General features: G+C 39.1%; 1 protein-coding gene across 21 annotated transcripts in view; it reads right to left on the reverse strand.

Annotated features, from left to right (window-relative positions):
• EPB41L2 (erythrocyte membrane protein band 4.1 like 2) overlaps positions 1 to 22750 on the reverse strand; it is a 2741769-nt gene that overhangs the window by 448435 nt on the left and 2270584 nt on the right. For 19 of the 21 annotated variants that reach the window (XM_044064528.1, XM_044064527.1, XM_044064516.1 and 16 more), the window contains one exon: positions 9846 to 9893. The exons of the other annotated variants lie outside the window; for them this stretch is intronic. In XM_044064528.1, the coding sequence (XP_043920463.1) occupies positions 9846 to 9893 (48 nt within the window). The remainder of the gene's footprint in view (positions 1 to 9845; positions 9894 to 22750) is intronic. 21 annotated transcript variants of the gene reach the window in all.

Here is a 22750-nt window from a genome sequence, read left to right on the forward strand (position 1 = left end):
GCAGAATCCTTCATTGACTCTCTTCAAGTGGAATCTTGATGAGTGGATGGGAGATCGTAGGTTTATCCCGGGTATCACTTCTGTGTCACTGTTAGACAGAGGCACAGTATACTAACCTCGTAAAAGGGCATAGCAAAATTCATTTAAAATGGGTGGCGAAAGCCACACACACTCTGGCTAGGTTTATAAATGCCCTAGGGCAGATAGCCTAGTATGAACCTATGACAGCTGTTTTTAATACGATGGATTACACTGGCTCTATGATTAGTATGCTTAATGATACTCAGTATATAAACAAGTTACATTATCAGATATTGATGTGTTTTGTAATACAGTTTTTAAATCTTTACATGACTGTTATTTAAGTAATTTGATTTCAAAATCTTTATTAGATTATTTAATGATTATTAATCCTGTTATCCCGGTCATTCAAGGTCTACCTAAACTTCATAAAAATAAACAACATCCACCCGTTAGACCAATAGTTTCTGGCCAGGGTTGGTTAATCTATCCATTGTCGATCTATGCTGAAAAGAACTTGAGACCCATAGTGAATAGTTCTCCACATGTTTTGAGAGATACTTGATAGTTTGTTTTAGATTTAAATCAAATGATGCCTGGTCACAATTTAGAATTAAGGCATAACTATTTGGTATCTTTAGACATGAACTCGTTGTTCACAGTCATACCACATTCCTATAGGAAGCAGTTAAGGCATATTTAAATAGTCACAGTACTTATGATCTGAAGAACGTTAACGTCATATGCATGCTGCTTGAATTAATTTTACAGAATTTTTTTTGTTTGATGATAAATACTATCTGCAGTTATATGGCATAGCTATGGGCATGCCATGTGCCAATAGCTATGCCAATATGGTTTTAGCACACTGAGAAAAAAACTTTGTACTATCCAATGAGAGGTTAAGTACATCTTCTTTTACAGATGATTTGTTGATGATTTTATTCTTGTTTGGACAGGTTCATTGGATAGATTAGAAGAGTTTTTTTCATTTTCTTGATACTACCACATGTTTTTTGAAGTTTACTCATTCAGTTTCATTTTATGAGCTCTCCTTCTTAGATGTTAATATCGAGAAAACTGCTAGAGGGGATTTCTCTACTGAACTATACAAAACAGCATGTCATAGAAATAATGTTTTGATTAGATATCGTATGCATCCATCTTACATATATAAAAATAATTATAAAGGGTCAAGCTATGTGTATATCAAGGTTAGATATGGAAGAGGGTAAATTTTGTGAAGGCATTGAAACATTTAAAAATGAACTGTTGGCACGTAAATATAAACCTAAGGAAATAGATGAAAGCCTTCGTGAAGTGAAGGCCTTGAGGCATAGCAAGGCTAAACCCTATATGTTGAACAAGACTCAGCATCGCTCTCAGGATGTATGTAATAGATATAATAGGGATGCCACACCCGTTAGGCTACAATTTTCTAGTAGTGAGAGTAAGGTCTGGGAAATTATTACTACGAACCGGCTCATATTACAGTCAGATCCAGAAGTGTCTAACATAGTAGGGGATAAACCCTGCTTTGGTTATAAAAATAAAAGGAATTTGAAGAGGCTTTTATGTTACCCCAAGAACGTTAGAACTAAATCTCATGTTGATTATATATTAGAACCATGTGGACAATGCAATATTTGTAAGGTGTTGGATCATGACAATACGTTTATTCATCCTGTTACATCTAAGGATTATAGGTTCAGAGCTAAAGCCACTTGCATGACTAGAAATTTGATATAATCAGCTGTCTGCTCTGTGCCTCATTCTATGTGGGCATGACTAATCGCTCACTTAGAGAGAGGGTAAGGGAACACTTAGCCGCTATTAAGAACAATGAACCTGAAAGAAGTGCTTTAGCTAAGCATGTAATGCACTATGATATGACCCATTCTTTTACATTTAGAGTGGTGGGCTACATAATTGAAAGTCTAAGGTTAGGTGATATAAAAACCAGAACAGAGCAGTGCAAACATAAATGGATAATTGAACTTTATGCAGAATGTAGGCCAGGGTTAAATGACAGGACATCAAAGCATATTTAAGGCAGAGACGTTTCAACAAATAATGCTGATTTTACATGTTAAATATGTTTTAAAGGTTTACATGTCTATGTATATTTATCTTTTAGTCGTTCTAGATTTTAAAGTGTAGTATTTAGTTTGTTAATTAGTTAATTGTTTGGTATATATAAGGACGTGATGTAATTCATCTTTTATGGTCTGAGGAAGCATCTTGTTTGATGTGAAAGCACTAACCTATTTAGAATTAAACACTTTTTTTACTTTTGCCGTGTTTCTCCACTTCATTTATTTTATTTGATTGAATAACGATTCTGTATCGTAGCTCAGAAAAATAATTTCCCTACATACACCAATTTGCTCACCCAGCATCTCTGATAGAGTAGTCTGCAGGGAACCTTTAAAGTCTGCCAACTCATAACACTCCCAGAAAATATATTCTTAATTACCTCTTTCTTTCCCATCACACCTGCCACATTTGCTGTCTACCTGAGAAAAAATTATCTGGAGTCTAATTGGGGTATACAAACACCTATGTAAATATTTCTAAGCAAATATCTTAAATCTTCTGGATTCTGTTACATAGCTGGAAGACTTGCATATATCCTGCATTGTTTCTTTGTGAATTGCTTATCCAATATCTCTTCCCAATCCTTTCTAACCTCATCTGGTTGACTCTTATAGTTATCTTGCACTATTTTATATGCTCTAATAATTATTCCTTTAATAGCAGCTTCTGTTCTAGATTTTACTAAAAACTCTACCAGTACTGGTCTTTTGTTTAAGAGTCCCTTATTTCTTTCTCTTTGCCTATACTCTGATATCAATCCTTGATAAGGAAGACAATCTCTAACCTGCAGTCCAAATACATTTGTGGCGTCTTCCCATTCTATTACCTTTCCCCTTCTAGTTACTTTCTCCCAATGCCCTGGTTCCTTTGCCAGTTTGCTCCAATAAATCCCAGCCCCTTCTTGCCTACTGTCTGTATCCCTAGTTGCAGTCATCCCTATCTGCAGAATTCCCTTTCTCCATTCCTGTGTTGGCTTACCACTGCTATTGTATAGTATTCAAGGCATCACTGTGACTGATTCTGTACAAACACTCATTAGTTATATAATGTGAACTGATCTTAACATTCCTGGATTTTCAAAAGCCAAACAACCAAAGATCTTAGGAGAATTTACTTTAAGTGCAATGATCAGAATAAAGATGTATTCCTTATTTTTTTGCTCACTTTCATTACCTTTTCATACAAGAGTGTTGCCATATAGCCAGAATATGTTAGCAATATCAACTCTGAAGTGCACAGCTTTAAAGACCGGACTACAGCCCAGACAGCATGGGTTTAGTTAGTGGCCTGGATATTAGAGGTGCTGGAAGGAAGAACAGGCAAGCCTATCCTGAGAGAGAGTAGGCAGTCTGGGTCATGAGGTGTGACAATATCCCCTGAACTAGAGGTGGCAGACTGGCAATCTTCCCTGAGACATGAATGTAGCTCAATAATCCTCTTTGCTTTGGCTTTCATCATGGGTATTTAGAAGCATGCACTCACACAAGGAAAGCATAGTGGCCCCCATAGTGTGGTTTGCATATTCTTCACCTAGGTGAGGACCTACAACATAAATAAGAAAACACTCTGAAGACTGCCTGGACAACAGCTGTTGTGGCAACCTAAAAAGGAATGAAAGAGGCAGTAGGTCACTAGAGGTAGCAAAAGTATAAAAAGCATACAAAAGAAAAAAAAACATGTTAAACACGTATACATGGCTTTCGGTTCAGTACCTCTACATCACAATGCTTTAAAACATCTTAAGACAAAACAACACTCAACACCTGTCTCTAGTCAACATTTTGCTTATTCATTTTCAGCAATCATTTCCAGGATTCTGACTGGCTCGCACTCTTGTGTCAATACTTATGTGGCATTTTCAGATTTCACTGCATCAGCTCTGCTATCTACAGTAGTGTCAGTAACAAGCTCACTTTCATATTTCTCTTCAATAATGTGTAAGTTCTTTTGAATAGACTGTCCTTTCACATACATTAGGAAAAATGCCATTTTCTGTCACAGATTCTACATAGTTTATTAAAAGTAGGACAGCACTGCAAGATAACAGCCAAGTGTAATACACAAAGCTCAGGTTTAATTTCATTTGCTTTTTTTCTGGCATTGCAGCAAATATATTACATTCTCTTGTGTCTCTCCTTCCATATCCATTAATGCTGAAGCACATTTTCACTATATGCCATTCTAGCTGCTTATTTTACATCCTTTTTAAAATTTATTTAACATGTGTGGTAGTAATACCATTTGTTCTTTAACATCCACAGCACTTGATATGGTCAGGTCTACTTTCTTTAAATAATCTGCCCTTCATTCAGGTCTGCTCCCTTTAAATAGTCTGCCCTTCATTTCTTACTCAACAAGTTGCCCTATTTCTTATTAGTAAGATCACATAACTCACAAAACTCAAGGTCTTTGGCTTTGTTCTTCACCTTGGATACACATCTATAGTCTCTGCAGGACCTTATGCCATACCAAAGAAGGAAAAGCAAATAAATGGCAAATTCCTTCAGTCCCGAGTTTCTTCATAATTGCTGCTATTTTACTTCTCTCTTCAAGAAGAGTAAGATAGTTAAATTCAGGCAAGGCTCATGACCTACTAGCAGTAAGGATCAAATGAAATTTCCGAATCCACAGCTTCCTGTCTCCTACTTAACTTCTTTGCACTGTGAGAATTCAAGGGGGGTGGGTGCAGCCGGGCAATTTGTCTACTGTGAATTATATTTTTGTACTTCAAAACACAAACTCTTGAAAGCAAGTATACTTATTCCCTTGTGTTGATCTATTTTCCTGTTTTGCCAGTATTTCACAATTTCCAACATTTTGTGGTGACACTAAATGGCAATTAAACAAGACAAGACACTTCTCCCATGATCAATCAATTTTTAAGGTGTTTAAATATCTAAGCACCATACGGTAAAGTTAATAAAACAAAATATTACAAATGAAACAAAAGGAAATGCAAAGACTAAAAACCAATACAAATAAAACATAACAGTACTTAAATAGAACCAAAAATAATTGAGTTCGAGGAAAGGTGCATTAACACACACTACGTAATGAAATCACAAACCAACACATGAAGCAATACATAGCCTGAAAAAATCAGAATTAAAGCACCAGTAATACCCATCCCAGGACTTGTCACCACAGCAATACAAATACACGCAGCAGAGGGACAAGGCAGACCTCAGAAGCACAAAGCTGCAAAGTCAGTTCCCTAAAACATAATTAACTCAAAAACAGACATAACACACCCCAGAAGGACCAAAGCCAAACAGCATGCATTACTCTCACTGGGCATCTCTGAGTTCTCCTAGATACCAGCACGTTCAATAATACAAACAGCTGGTTGGCAGACCTACACACAGATCAAAGTGAAGTACCTCTGCTAGCACAACATGATATATATGCTAGGGGGAGGAGGTGCAGGCGAGAGACTGAACAGCAGCAGTATGCATTGACAGTAGTGATCATTCAAAGCAAACTGAAGGGAAAAAGATTTTCAGGTGACAGTTACTCAGCAGTTTCTTGGAAACCACGACCACTAGAGACTAAGAAATTATATGCCAGAAGGCATCCACCACATCCACAGAGACCATACATCTGTATAAGTGTGTAGGAGCATAACCTCATGAACTGTCATCAGAAACTTAAAATTACTTAATGTTTCTACCTACCATTCTGCTGTCAATATTTTACCTTTCTCTCTCTCTCTTTTTTTTTTTGGCTGCAATAAAAATAGAACTCAATGTTAATACATATGCTCAAAATCACTGAGTTCCAGGACTGGGCAGAAAACTCCCATCCCTTATGGATTTAGGAAGAAGCAGGAATACAGTCACAGTCCTCGTTAGGGAAGACAACCTCTAGTGGACCTATGAGAAAGCATGTATAGGTTTGGTCACTGAGAGCAGTAAGCAAAGATCTACCAAAGGGAGGATCTGAGTGTTTCCAGGGGTTGGCTGTCTATGACATCATCTAAGAGCCTGCAGCCCCTTATGAAGATTCTCCAAACTGGAGTGAAACTGGACAGTTGGGAGTTGAAAACAGCAGTCAAGACTTAGCAAGCTGGCTGGTGATGCTATCTTCTGGGAAAGACTTGGTAGGAAAAGTTGGACGATTCTATCGTGCCTAATGCTTGGAAGGCTCTCATGGTGCAACTGGGCTCTTCACAAAGTAATGAGATGATATAGCAGCAGTAGAATAGGCCTGGAGAGGGCATTATATGTATTCCCCATGTAATCGGTTTCTGGTTCCTCTTCTGAAGTCCACAACCAGATGTTGGGAAGCCTGCCCAAATGGTACCTTATGTCAGAAGGAAGCATCCATAATGATGTGCTTGAACTCACCCTTAAAGAAATTGTTTAGCTACTCTATCATATGTAGGCATACACAAACCTGCTGCTCAAGTCAGTGTCAGCAGAGTCAAAACTACAGTATGGAAAACACACTACAAAAAGCATGGCAATGGTCAAACAGATGATATGGAGTGTGGAAGACCTGCCAAAAACTCCTGGGGTGTCAGATTCACTAAAGACTGGAACTTGGGTAGGTGAAACAAATAATTGAGGAGAACTAAGTCCCAATAAAGTCAAAGGTTACTAATCTCTTGTGTGCCATGTCCAAGGCCGTTGGCTCTTATCAAAGTAAAGTGGAAAGATGCTGTGGCCTCGGGGCAGACCCATGCCACACTGAAATCATCATGCAAGATTGGCTCTGGAATGTTTGGTCATGTCTCACTCCATTCAGCTGGTAGTTTATAAAAACAATCGGCCTTTTTCAAAGTTGAGGCAACTAAATCTGATTACAAAACACAACATCTTTGCAGAAGCTTCCTTTGGGGACTGACTAAAGGCTTCATCATTCATATCCAGACACTTCTTTAAACATTTCTAGGGAGAAAGTAGACAGGATGTAGGCCAGTCCATACAGTGTTATAGGGAAGGGAAGACAAGTCTTGGACCACTGAGTCCCCTTTCAGCGGCTCTGAGGGAAAAGGATAACATCCTATAACCCTGCCTCAAGGATGGAAGGTTCCATATTCACTAAAAAAAAAGTGGTTTAATGTTCAGCAAAGTGTGCATTGAGATTCAACCTGAAAGCATCCCTCCTCCAAAAAAGCACTCCAAGAAGGTGAAGTTTGGACAATAAATACCTGCTCAACGCATGGTGCTAAGCCTGAGTTCCCAAAGTGTGGCCTTCTCAACCCTACTATAGACTCCACCAGCTGAAAACAGTTGGTGACAATCCACTGAGGCTGCACCTTCATAATTTGGAGGTTCAGAAAGACACATGGGAACCTCCTTGACCCTGGCCGGCAAGTCTTCCTGCCTGTAGTTAGATACGAGCATACACAAGGAGAGATCACCAATGAGAACAGACCAATCACAAGGAAAGTCCACTATGTTCAACTGTGGAATGAGTGATGTGGTGTCACCAGGATGTACCCTGCCAAACTGAATGTCTGGGGTGTACCTCTCATGTCTCTCTCACTGTTACCAGATGATTATCAAGTATACAGCCTTTTGCTAACTTACATGGAGTTAGTGATGTGATGAAGTGACCAATGCCTTACTTCTCATCTCCATACTAACATATGCTAATGAAAAAGTCGTGGGAATGGCTCTCTCCCTCTGTTGGACAATGTCAACATTATCCTGTCCAAAACACCGAGGATGCCTCAAGTACCACTCTTTTCTGTCTGTGTTTGACCAGGATGAAGCACTGGAATTTAATGACTGTGGAAAAAAAAATAAAAACTACTGAAGAAGGTAAAAACTTAAAACTTTATTCATTCAGCACTTTTGAATTCGAACAATACTTCAAGTAAATATTATGCAATTAGGCTTTATTCAGAGGATCTTTTAGACTTTAAGGAGTATGGTTGGTAGGTTAAAGCAGATGCCTGCAATTACCCTGGACTCAATTATGTTTTAAACCTTAAAGTATACCTGAAATTAAAGTGTTAAAACAATGAATAATGTGTAGTTTTAATGATATGTTGAAACACGTGACCTTGATTGTTATAGTTTGTTGCAAGAACTCAGTCTGATGACATCTTGGTGAAAGAATAAACTGCTAAATGAGTGAATAAAAGTTTTACATTTTTGTGTTTTTCAGTAATTTTTATTTGTTTTATTACTGGACTGCATTGGGAAGGTTTTTTTTAAATAATTTTGAATATAATAATCCTGTTATGGCTAAAAATATAATGAACCCAGGGATATTTACATTTCGGCTTCTAAGGGATCAAATATGAGGATTTTTCCACTGTGAAAATCAAGACTGATATCTGAACTGTGCATGCAACAGAATAAAAGTTAGTCTAGCATGCACTAAGCACACTCTCCCAGACTATAAAGTAACACCATGACATGCAAAGCCCAACAGTGAAACGGAAAACTCTTACAAAACTAAGGATGCAAGAACAAAAGACTGCTGAAGTCAGATATACAATTTGTTTGCACCTAAAAAACTAAAATGCAGTAAGGGATTTGGTAGGACTTATGGTTCTGCTGTGCACAGTTTCTTAAATTAACTGATTTCCTTTTCATCTCATAAAACACATCTCTGTTGTCAGATCAACAAGATCCAGTGAAATGAATGGAATATGTATTTACACAGGAAAAGTTTAGGTGACAATTATTCAACACTTTCTGGGAAACCACAACCATCATTTAATCTTAATGTAAGGTGGCCTAATGGTTAAAGTGTTTGCCTTACAAACACAAGGTGCAGGGTTTGAGTCTCACAAGGGATAACTGGCTAGGCTTAAAGTGGCTCGCAAGAGCAGTTAGCTTAGTACTAATCTATGAAAATGGTTGGCTGTTGCCAATAGTCCATTGCAGTAAACAAATGAACAGAACTAAAACCTAAAAATCTATGGATCAATTATACAGAGCTGTATTTATTAAAGTGAGATGTGAAATTAATGAATTCACAACATAACAGAAAGCCTAACAAGTTGCTACTATTTGGGAAAAAAAGGCAGATCAATTCAGATTCTCAAACTTTGTACTGCAAAGTTCCTCAATATGGTGTTGATGTGCAGAGGTATTACATAAGCAGTGGCGAAGTTAAAGTACCTTTATAAAAGTGAGTTATAATGTATAAATGTAAACACCAAAGGCTTCTACGGTGGCTTTTTACCATGCATTATTAAATAAATTCTTCAGGTCTCACTTTACTTAAAAATTATTCTTAATATTAAGATCCAGTGAAATGAATGGAATATGTATTTACACAGGAAAAGTTTAGGTGACAATTATTCAATACTTTCTGGGAAACCACAACCATCATTTAATCTAACCATCATGGTTCTTTATCCTTCCCTCACCAAATCTTTCATGCTCATGCACAAAGGTTTGGCTTCATACAATGTGCCGTGTTTTGTTAGAATGGATGGTGCAGTTTGCTATCTTATTTCATGGAAGGTGACTTTCTCACTAAGTACAGCACATTTATTTTTCTGTATAGTTTGTCACCTGCTTGGCCGTTACAGATTTTCTCCCTGATGATGCCAGTCAAATAGCTGCGGGAGAACATGTTATTTACTGTAATTTATAAACCTTTGCTAGCTAAGGTTAAAGTTCTTCACAAAGTAGCACAGTCAATAGAAGATAATATAATTAGGAAAGCAATAAAAATGCTACCAACCTCCTACCAGGGCAATCATCACATGTTAACAAGCCATAACTGTTTAACCCTATTTCAAAATTTACAGTACTTACCTATTGTCAACGTTCGAAGCATTTCTTTTATGCCATCCCACTCGGTTACTGTGAGTACAAAATAAATGCTTAGATTGAAAAAGTGTTTCTTAACTTTTTCCCAGAAGGGAAAGATTGCACCAGTTCCAAAGAGAAGGATGTTTTTCTTTGGGGTTCACAGTTGGCCTGTAATGTATTAAACAGACTGCACTATGCCATCATAAACTGGGAAATGAGTTTAGCATAACTAATTTACATTTTATAAATATATAAACACACACTTACTCTACAGGTGTGTTAAGGCTAACAGGTCAAATATCATGCAATACCATTCCCAACTATATGTAAGCTGGGGACATTTGTTTAAATAAGAACTTCACTTTCCAAAAAGCTACATGCTTCTCTGCAACAGTCAGAAGCAAAAAAAAACTTACGGAAACATTTTTTAATATAAACAAAATGTGGTTTTAGACCTATGTTTTAACAAACATCACGCTCTTCTAACCCACTGAAATATCATCATCCATTTTGTTAATCACAAAATACAGTATTTGATGGTTAGATTTCACTTTGAGGCTTCATAACACCCCCCTTTAAAACTATAATCTGAGGTACTTTTCTGTCTACTAAAGGCCATTTGTATGTGCTGTTTACACATCTGTTTTCTCCTGGTGACAGCTACAGTTCTTGCTGTCACCCATTGAGAATGACTGCAAGTTTTTGTCACTTCCCTTCCAGTTACCCTACGCAGTCCATGCAAGGACCATATATTACTTCACTCCCTTCATGAGGGAGCCCTGAGGTTTATGACATGAAATATTTCAACGTTCTGGGCCCTCTTCAGCTCTGTGGGTTAGGGGTGGATGGTGCTCAGCTAAGTACCAGCTATTGTGAGTTGCTTTCATCAGGGTGCTGCAGCCGCTTCTTCCTTCATCAGAATATGTAGCATACAATGTTGTCATGGGAACTGAGCTGTGTACCTACAACTGTCCCTCAGTCACCTTACCTGGTCATGCAGCACGAAGAGCAACCGTCTCTGCCATGTATGAAATAATCAGTTTGAGTACCCATGCCTTCATTTCTGGGAAAGTATATCAGCACCTCAGCTCCGTAATCCATACTACTGTGGCCAACTCATCAAGAAGTCTGTGCTCATTTCCAAACAAATTAACCACCAGTACCTCGCAAGATATCATGTCTTCATGCTCAAATACAGACTGCATTTATGTAAAATACCTCACACCTTGGCAGTTTCATTCACAGGAGGCCTCATACTTCAGCTCTGATGATGGTTAGTTAGTGGAATGCCTGCAATGTAAGGGGATGCAGGCAACTGTACCTAATCTGGAAATGTCAAGAAAACTGAAATCCTGGCACAGTCTATATAAAGAAAGAAAAAAAAAACAGGACTAATGGGGGGGAGGGGTTGTTGCATGATATTTATACCATACTGGAAGAACCATATAGTGGCATGACAGTTTACACCCCAAGAAAAACAAACTTCATCATTTTTCACCAACATTCAAAACCCAACGAAACAATAGAGAAACCACAAAACTGCAGTCTTGAGTTCACTACATCTGTATAAACAGCAAATTAACACCATTACACCACTGTGCGTTTTGAGAGCTTTCAATGGTAAATGTGCCTCATTATAAAACAATGCAAGGGATTTTCCTTTTTTTTTAATGAAAACCAGCCAACGTTCTACATGTTCCAAAGCTATTGATAATGGGTACACTCATCTTTAATGTCCACAATAAGGCACACAAGAAATATATATATATATATATATATATATATATATATATATATATATATATATATATATATATTTTTTTTTTTAGGTCAATGATGTAATAGGTAGTTACTTGATTATGGGAGACAGTGATGATGTGCCTCTTTCCAGAATACATGCTGGTACACATTTACAACACACACAAACATAGGTCTTGCCTTCCATCACCAAATATAATCCCTGCAGCAAGCTTCTGATGCACTGCCTTTCTGTCAAAATACAAACAGCAATTTTATTTTATACATGCAACTAAGTGAAAGTACACAAATTGAACTGCTATGAACCATACTGCTGTAAGACAAACTGCCTCTTGTCTTCCAAGGTGGTACATTTTTTATTTGGCTAACAGAACACCAGCACAAGACTGAACTGAAGAGTCGTAAAACAACCAACAGAGTAAACCCATTTCATTTGGAGCATGTTAAAAACTATCAAGTAGCTAACCATTTAAACAGCCATGATTACTATGTAGAAAGAAAGAAAATGTGATGTACATCAAATGTGTATAACGGTAAATCAATAAATAAAAAAATGCATATCCAGTGGTAACAAACTGAATAAATTGGAACTTGCAGTTTTGATTTGTACAGCTCTGTATTCTCTCATACAACTAAACAGGTAACCTTCCCAGTGTTACCCACTCAAGTTTTGAGAAGAATACATAAACTGGATCTTAATGCTCTATAGAAAAAAACAAGGGCCTCTTGAAGAAAGTCACTGTATTTTATCTTGGTCATAAATTTCATGTGAAACACAACTGTGAAAAGTAGCTATTAAGATGATTACTGGAATCTACATATCAGAATTATGACTAGTTAAAAGTCGTCCACCTTACCCCTAAAGTGAACATGTGACAATTCCAAACTGCACAGAACGTCTGTAAAGTACTTGCTTCCATTCAAAGAATACACAACAGTTAAATACGAATATAAATTAAGTATGCGTCGGCTCATTTTTCTGTGGAATCCTGCGGTACACTACATGCTGTCAAGCACACCACAATACAGAAAAGTCGTACGAGACTTGGTTCAAACAAAAAGCAGGCCACTCTTGCTTGGCTGCAGTCATGATTTATTGCTTCTAATCTTGTGATCCATTCATAAAGTGCTTCAATACACTTAGTCAGAGATGACACTAAGAGGCAGCTGAGGGTGTGAGAGAAATGCAGTGGATTTATAAGACAACAATTCTGACATCACTGACAAACTATAGAAGCCAGCAAATGAAATAACTCCAGGAAACTGAGAACACGAACATATGAAAATGATGACAGTAGAACAGCTCAGATCAATCAAGTCTTGCAGATGCTGCAACTGATTCAATGCAGTTGTTCCTCTAATTTCCAACTTTTTTTTTTTTTTCAACTTTCCTAGATAACTTTACCATACAACAATACAAGTCATTGTCCACAACAGCATTTCTGGGGTTGGGGGTCGATGTAATGATAAAGGTGTTCACCTCTGTATGTATCCCAGAGACTACCTCATTCTGTGAAACAGGATCCACATCCATGTGAAACAAGGTTCTCCCCTATCCACAACAGCATTTCTGGGGTTGGGGGTTGATGTAATGATAAAGGTGTTCACCTCTGTATGTATCCCAGAGACTACCTCATTCTGTGAAACAGGATCCACATCCATGTGAAACAAGGTTCTCCCCTATCCCAAACTCAAGACTAATTTGGATAACTGGATGGGGAACCAGAAATTCAACTTTGGTTTGGCACCTGTCTCTGAAGGACACAGGCAGTCCATAACTAGTTAATCTTCTAGGCTCCTGCTTGTAAACGTTTCAACTCCCAAAGCCCCTGTCTGCAGTACCAAGGGTACCAGAACTTGTCTGAGATTTATGATTTATAGCCAGGCTTAAAAAGGTACCCAGTGGTCGTTAGCTTAGTATACACCTATGAACATATGAACTTCTCTACAGCATTATTTTGCATGTATTGTACACACAAATTCAATTTATTTGAAATTTGCACCTTCCCTTTTCAAAAGATCCCACCTCCAATTCTTTTACCTCTTTAAAATTATTCAGTACTTCCATTACATTTGATTTAGAGTATTAAGTATATTTTCTAGAATTGCTTTTTTGTCCACCATCAGAATTAACATAGTTTAGACCTTACTATGCCTAGGCAATTCAGATTCAATAACCTAGATCAAAGAATAATTTCCCAGGTTAGTGTCATTTGTTCCCCGAACATTCAAAATACTCTGTACGGAAATTTTGAAATCTAACAACTTGTTACATTCATAAAACATGTTCTCACTCTCACCTCTCCTCCTCATCACATCTCCAACATTTATTATGTACACAAGGAAAAATCCTTTTTATTTTACTTGGGGTATAAAAATACCTATACAAACACTTTCAGGCAAAAATTCTGGACTTTGTTATATATTTCAGACATCTGCTCATTGTTCCTTTATAATCTGTCTTTCTTTTCTCTTCTCTCAGTTGTTCCAAAGATCCTCTAAATGATTCTTACATTTCTCATAAACTACTGTATATATCCTTAGAAGAGAGATGTTAAGCTGAGGCCCCATCTGCTGAAGCTGATGGTAGCTCAGGTGAAAATAAAAGATCTCAAAGCACTTACCGAAAATATAGGGGAACTTGCCTGATGCCCTGGCCAAATTTTCCCAAGTCATATAAACATTAGCTTGGGTCTCATCTGACAAAGAGCTTCTTACAAACAAGAGACTGAAATTTCCAGACCCTACAAGCAGATGAGAAGAACTTCATAGCTACTAAACCCAAACACTCAAAGGAAAGGGGGCAGGGAGGCCAGTAAGTAATGAAATTCTTGTTTCCAGGAGATGAAGGATTCTTCAAAGGATGACAAAGATACAGAACCCTTTTCAGAAACCAATTAGTCAGCTAGTGTGGGGATGAGATATACCCAAAACCTCACATCACTGGCCTCCATCCACCAGAGATTTAACAAAGTGTACACTTTTCTCCAAAATGTACCCTTGCAGAGATAATCCACTAGAATACAGATATGATATGATACCTTTTACTGGGCCATACTCGGGTTTTAATAAACAAATACTTAATCTTTCAAATTAACAGGAGTCATTCCACAGAAGTTACTAAATTAATTATATTAGATGCAGTGCTTTAATACTTACATGTGTCTAAAAGGAAGAGAACGACTACATAATTTCTTTCCTATTGATAAGAAAGAATGCTATTATAACTCCAAACCAAGTACAGAGGCATGGCTCACATTAGCACATGATCAGTATATGCACACTGCTGATAGAATAAGGTCGAATTAGGTCTGTTTATGATTGCATGAGCACTAACAATGGGGTTCAAGCAGGACAGGTCTGCTCCCTCCATCAAACTGAAATCTCTGAGGGTGAAATCCTGCATCAGTAACTTTAACGCTCACCAAGACTCAAGATAACTGCCTAATCACACACCTGGACCACAGATTCTCTTCACCGTTCCTCAACTAGAAGAGATCAGACCAGCTAGACCTGGCAAGTCCTAGAAGACAAAGCTTCAGCCCCAAGGAGTCATGACTCTGGATCTTATTGGTTTTACCCAAAGCCAGAGCTGAAAAAAAATGGGGAGAAGTAATGTGCATCTCCTACACACTGTAAAAGTCTCAGAACCAAAGTATGAGCAAGTCTAAGCTAAAAAAGAGCAATTTTCACCTCTTCAAAGCTGGACAGGATACAGAAAATGTAAATCTACCTACTGGAAAACTAGGTTCCAGATAATCTTCAGAAAGACATTCCAGGTGCCATAATTCCATCCCATGTGTCAGACAAGGAAGAAACACAAATGATCATAACACGAGATCTGAAGTCTCAGAATAGCAGAACAAAATGGTGAGTGCAGGGGATGAACTTGCTTATGCCGGCAATACATGACATGTTATGCCATCCATCTCCAAATGCAAACATTTCTGGAAAAAGGACGCTGATTGCTAGATTAAGAAGGATATACAAAAATCATATAAACCATCAAGGAGGTATCCTTGGTCTTAGATCAGAAGATATCCAAACTCATGTGCATCTCTCTCTCCACCTATGACAACTGAATACAATGACCAGTAGCTAACACTATCTGGCTCTAAACCTTTTAGCAGTGACTGTACTGCTCCACTCCACAGTCTATGGATGGAACACAGGTCCCCACCAAAGGGATTCTGACTTACACCTGCCAAAAGGAAACAACATGAAGCCAAACCCAACTACATTCAACCAAATTTCCTTCTAGTACTCTACATCACACATTCCCCATGCTTGCAGTGACCGTGGATATGCTGTCCTTTTCAGAAACAATAATCACAATGAATAAGACACACACAACTGACATGGTGAGTTGATACAATACCAGTAAAATGTAAGATCATTTCACTACATTATCTGGATAGTGGTGGTGGCACCTCTTTGGCAGAGCACCTGTAGATTGAATCCACATCTTACCCTCAACTCACCAGTCAATAAAAGAATTCTCAATGTAACAGAGTGGAACAAACCATAATTAGCACATATTAAAAATGGAGAGGATCCTTGGAAAGACAAGAGGATGTTAGGATAGCCACAGTCACACGTAAGTACTTTATGTAACGGTACTATATCCTATCAGCCACTCCTCTCTCTCCAATCATGACAGTTGGGTAGAATAACAAAAACTAAACATCTGTATATAAGAACACCTTCCAACATGCCCTGAAGGACTTCCTCAGGAAAGACACTACTGCACGTAAGCATTGATAACCTAATTTGTAATGTTTTGGGCACATACTCATTGAAGATAAAGTATCAGCTTCATATCACCATGCACCCCCCACCCAAAAAAAAAAAAAAAAAAAGCTGTTGTAACTCCTCCAGTGGAATGTACTATTAACAGGACCTTGCAAAGTGTTTCCACCGCATCAAACCAGAATGAAGTAACATTAGCTAACCACTGTTGGAAGTGGTTTACATCCTTATCAAGTATCCAGTCTGTCTGTAGAGAAACAAACAGCTGATCAGACTTTCTGAAGGAAGCAATTATCACAGTCTTAATCTTAAATTATCTGCTTCAAACCACAGAATGGAGCAGCAGCTCCTCTACATTCTGAAGCTGGTCATAAAAGGAAGGAAGGTGAATATAATTACATATTTAGTGTATTTTATTTATTTATAATTTGTTAACCAAGTACTCTTTAAATCAATGGCCATATTACAGGAAATACCAGGATGTTAAAGTCCTCACACAGAAGAGCAAGAAATGTGCAACTACCAGCAAAACATTTTACATCACCATTAGGCCAGAAATGGAGAACAAAGATCATCATGCAACTGCCTTCTACAGCAAAAAAGGACACACAATACATCGGATAATACAGTAGGTCTCATGGCAGTACTATACACAGGGTTGGAGATTTGCACACCTCTATGTGGATGAGAGGTGGAGGTGGCTTGTAAAGATGCTCTGAAGGTAAGGTGAGTAGGATTTATTTATCTAATTTGTCTGGGCAAAGTATTCTACAAGTTAGCTATGGCACAGGAAAAGCTACAGCTCCTAGCATTGCAGATAGTGTGGAGGAAAGGGTGATCCTGCAAACAAGAAAGGTGAGAAATACATAAATGGAATAAAGGGAGAAATACCAAGTAATGGGGTTAGTAGGAAAAGCACCCAGCTAGAAAATAGAGTGGGCACAGAAGAGTTGTGTGCAAGTCAACTTATTACTTAGGGTTAGACAAGATAACCTAAAAATGGCAGAATAATTGGTATCAGATGCTGCTCCCAGGACAAATCTTGCAATCGTGTGTGTCATACACAGAGTTAAGTTCATCAATGTCCTTCTTCTTTACATAAAGCAGGATGCAAGTGTTGCAGAGGAGTTAGAAATGCTGGACTGCATTGGCCATTGTAGTTTTAGAAGTGGGTTTGAAAGCGTTCGTGAAATAACTGTGTAATGATTGGCAGATAAACATTAAAGTAGTCTGCCATTGTGGAAGTGCTCTGGTACTACCAGACAGTGCCCTGCATTATAGGCAGAAAAGTCTGCAAAAGAGCACACATTGGTGCCAGTGGTGTAGTTCCTACACTGGAAGTGCATGCGTGCTATCTTGCAAAACAATGAGGAAATAGGACGGAAGTACTAAGGATAACACTGCACATGAGATACTCAGGAGTTCCCACTTGGGATAATTACATCTCCACATCTGGGAATTTAGCCATGATTTCAGGTTGATGGGAAGAAGTGGTCTTCAGGTACTTAGGTTGACAGCTGCAGCGCCACTGGAGGCCAAAACAATCTAAAGTTTTTACAAAATGGGGTTGCCTCATGGATCAGCTGATACAGTGACAAAGCATCTGTTGTATCTTATGCCAAGGACCCTCTAACTTGTCAACTGCTAGGCTGAATTTCAAGCAATAAATAAACCAGGCTGAATAAAGCTGAGGACAGTCTAAGAGTCAACGTTACATTCAAAAGATTGAGTAGTGACGTACAAAAGGATGCCCAAATCCTGAGGCTGAGGTAGAGACAATAATGCTGTTTTTACTGAAGGTATGTACCTAAAACCAAGTGGCCAAGGTGTAGATGGCTGCAGTGTACACATTATTGCAGCAAACACTGGAAACTTCATTGTTTCCAGTGGTATGGCCTTTAACTGCAACGTTTTTCATGGGGCACTTTGCCATCTGATTGTAAAAGATAATGCACTTAGCAATCCACATGTGAAGGGTTTCTTTGGCAGCCATCCTTGGAACAAAGGAGATGAACAACTCTTTGTCCCTCCTAAACTAATATACCTGCTTCAAATAAAAGTTGAGCTAATGGGAGTACTTCCATATGTGAACTGCTCTCTTTCCATTGGTTTCAGACTGGTAAAAAGAAAAAGAAAAGAAAAAAAACAGACTGTTTAAGTGAAACTCAAACTACTTTTGTAAGGAAACGTATGCTAGTTCCAGGGGATACAGGACCCCTGTAAAAGTCCAATCAAGATTCCCTACATGATAAGATCCTGACAGAAGAAGAGAGGAGAGGTGATGCCCACACACAAAGATTTTCCAAAACACAAACTTCAATACCACTGAAAAAGTAGGGTCCAAACCAGCAGGCAGACAAGTTTATCACTCCCTAAGTTAAGATTACATAAACGGGCAGTGTTTGACAAAGTTAGAAAAAAAACACTGATGTCCTTTAAGAAACTTCATGGGCAGCCTAAATCACAGCAGGTTGAAATGGTTGATGCCTACATAATGACTTTGGAATAATTGAAGCATACACAACACAAATGCAAAAAGATGACATGTAAGTTTGTTGACTGGGGCAGAAATGTGGGCCTCTCTTGCTTCAGATGAAGAACATTTTTTCTCCTGGCAGAGATACAAAAGGCTTTCTGCCAAAGTCAATCACTTCTGAAACTGAAGTCTCCAGATCTGGTATAACTGCTGGACTAAAGCAGAGCCCAGGCTATTAGGTGGAGTAGACTGTCATTATAACTCTGAAGGACCCTGTTTGGCTAGTGTTTGGACACTTTTCTGAATTGCCTAGAATAAGACAGCCTTGTATACCCTTATCAGCCACCAGGGAGCAATACGGATTAGCATTAGTCTTTCTTCCCTGAGGTTAAACTATGGAATTGAGGAACACAATTTCCCTAGCCACTGGAAGAAGACTTTATCTATTGTAAAGTCCTCCCACGCTATGCTGCCACAAGTGGAAAAGGAGGCAGCATACATTTTCTTGAGTGGCAAACAAATCAGTCCCTGGAGTTTCCAGTTTATAACAGGATCAACCTTGGTACAGTTTTGAATTATCAGCTCCAGGAGAGGACTGGATAAGCAGTTCAGTAAGATCATCAACAGGTTCATCTCTCCTGGAATGTGAACTGCTGAAGGAGTGATTCCTCTTTGTAGGGCCTCCAGTCAGACACACACGCCACCTTTCTACACAAAATCGGACACATGCCACCTCTCTGCACAGAGGATATGATCACATGCTTTCCTGTTGACCTAGGTACCAGAGGACCGACTGCTTGATTAAATTAGGAGCCCCAGATGCAGCATTCCCACCATGACTGACAACAAGAAAGTACAGTTATGCAAAATCTTACTATAAAACTAGATGTCCTTCTCTTCAATGTTGCTGTATTCTATACTGAAGTGATCTCCTGCTAAGAATAGGCCAAAGTCTGGCTAGCATACCAAAGCCTTTATATTTTAAAGGTACTGTATGCTGCACATATGCTCCTTATGTAGTGCACAGGGCATAAAGGTGCCATATGGATGCAATTACTCAAAACTGAAATGCCCCAGGAGGAACAAAATACCCCCAAGGACACCATAAAATATGTACATCCAAAAGAAGAAAAGTTCAGAAGAGAGAGTCCCTGGCCAGGAGGGTAATAAAGACAAGGGCAAGAGCCATGTGGGGGGGCTTAGATTTCTGAATAACCTTTATTTTATCCAAATAATATCTGACCTGTTTATGCAGGTCCAAGGTGTGGAGAACCTTCTCAATGGCAGACTGTGGAAAAGAAAAAAAAGGAGGGAAGGTGAATACACTGATTAAGGAATGATTCAGTAACCACCTTGGGCATAAATTGATTAGTAGGAAGAGACACCCTGTTTCAGTGAAAAATTAAAAAGGGAGGAATGGCCATAACAGCTTTAAGCTCAGACACTTTCCCGGCAGAAGTAAAAGCTAATGGCAGAAGAGTCTTCCAAGTACAAAGTTGCAAGTAAGGAACTTGAGTCAATTTTTCAAGAACAAAATAGAGGTCCCAAGGAGGAGGAAGAGGCTTTCTTGTGGGCCTGACAAGGAGAGCTCCTTTAAGAAATTACTTGACCTCAAACCTAGAGGGCAAAGGATGGTTCACAGGCAATCAAGTAGAGTGAGCCTTATCTGAAGAATATGCCAAGCCAGCATGGAGCAGATCACACAAACAAGAGATAACCAAAGGAAGCCATATTGATAAGGAATACTGATGGCAAAAGAGGCACCAAACAGAAAATCTCTTCCATTTAGATAATATATAATTTTCTGGTAGTGGGTTTCCTGGTCTCCTGCAGAGTCAGAGGCACGTCCGCAGAAAAAGAGGTGCATAAAAGGGATCAAAACCCTATCAACCACAGTGTGACATCAGAGTGAACAGGTGAGGATGGATAAGAGATCCCTTGTCTTTTATGAGAAGATGCACCTGGTGAAGTAACTTGCCGTGATTGCCCCTGGCCAGATGAAAAAGAAGAGGGAACCAATACTGTCTGGGCCAGAAGACAGTCAGTAACAAGATTTTGGGAGAGTTCTACTTGATCTTGTGTAGAACTCTTAGCAGCACAGGAAAGGGAGGTAAGGCATACAGAAACATTCCATTCCAAGGGAAAGACAGTAAAGACAGGGTGTCCACTTTCTAAGTCAGAGGACTTGGTACTCTCAAAACAGAATACAAAAAGCTGTCTGTTCAGAGAAGAGGCAAAAAAAACATACCCGCGGAATACCCCACAGATGGACTATGTCCAGAAACACATTTCTATGAAGCATCCATTCATGAGCTTATGTTCTGGACCTGCTCAGAGTGCCTGCCTCTAGGTTGTGCTCTGCAGAAATGTAGACGGCCTGAACAGTCACCTACTAACTGATAGCCAGATCACAGGCCTGAAAAGCTACTCTGCAAGGGAGATAAGACCTCATATCCCCCCTGCTTGTTGATATACCACATCATGGCAGTAAGAAGATTTTAGGGGGCAAGGGAGAAAAATGGAATAAAAGGCCTGAAGAGCCAGAAGCAGAGACCTGATCTCTTCTATGTTGATATGGTCGGACCTCTGTTGAAGAGGCCATGGACCCTGAACTTTCAGAGGGTTGCAAGAAGCACCCCACCAGAGGTCTGAGGCATCTGTGAACAGTTCTGGGGAAGGAAATGGAACATAAAAGGACTATCCCAGATTGAGAGAAATTTGCTGAATCAACCACTGGAGCTCAAGTTTGAGACAAGGAAGCAAAAGAATATGGAACTCCGGGGGGTGGCAATGTTAAAGACACACTATCATGAGGTACCTTTGAAGCCTCCTCATATATAGCCTGGCAACAGCAAGCTTGGGAAAGGTGAAGGCTATAAACCCCAAAATCCTGACAAACCTTGGGAGCAGGAAGAGAAACCAACATCAGAATGGTCTAAATCCTGCAACTGAGAAAGATATGACCCTGGGATGGCATAAGGACTGACTTCTTGAGAATGACAGTGAAACTTAGGCTTTATAAAATATGTGGTAAAGTGAAGATCTTGTAAAAGACTGCTGGGAGAACCAGTGTACCACATACACATGCCAGAGATGTGGGGTAACAAAGATCCTTTTCCAAGGAACATCCCTGCTAGGGGTGAATTACAGAAGACAGAAGCCTAAACTGGGCCAAGCACTGGCCTCAGCCAATACTTATTAAGGGGACAGTCCCACACCCATAATTCAGCTTCCCACCAGACAAAAACCTACTTCACAACTAGCCCTAGAACCGTGATCCATGGTTTAAGAAAACACAATGATGCCCCTTCAACATTGGCCAAAAGACCTGCCTATGTTTGGAGAGAGAGAGAGAGAGAGAGAGAGAGACCCAAAAAGGAGAGTCCTCACTCTCAAGTATCTCCAAATGAAGGACATGTGACCCCAGAAACCACATCAAAGGATCAGACAAGTCAGTCTTTAGCTTGAATCAGCCACAGGCTTGATGGCATTTAAACCCTAGAACACATCACTTAAGGTAGCTGGGACATTATTTCCACTGGGCCTTTCAACATCTGCTAAAGATGTATACTGGAGTGGACTGCAGTCATCAACAGGTAAGTTCATCAGGTGCAAAGCCCAGAAAGCTGTTTTAACAGATTCACCTCCCAAAGGCCTAAGGCAGATCCCTACTCTTTAGAGGTTCAGTCCTTGTGATGGAACTTTGGTTGAACCTAGACTTTAGGTGAGGCCTGCCTCCCTACTATGCACACAAGGAACTCTCATCCACTGTCGTCTTCCTGGCAGTGACATTGGCCAGCTTATCCCAATGTGTTTGCAAGTCACAATACTGCAATGCTAGCATTTCGAACAACCCTTCATGTTCCTGTCTTCTTCAAGGCAATAAATGCCAGTGCAAGTCAAGACTAGTTATCTGGTGACCACA

Source organism: Protopterus annectens, chromosome 1.part0 (assembly GCF_019279795.1).
Source record: "Protopterus annectens isolate FY-2018-M chromosome 1.part0, PAN1.0, whole genome shotgun sequence".
NCBI classification, from domain to species: domain Eukaryota; kingdom Metazoa; phylum Chordata; order Ceratodontiformes; family Protopteridae; genus Protopterus; species Protopterus annectens.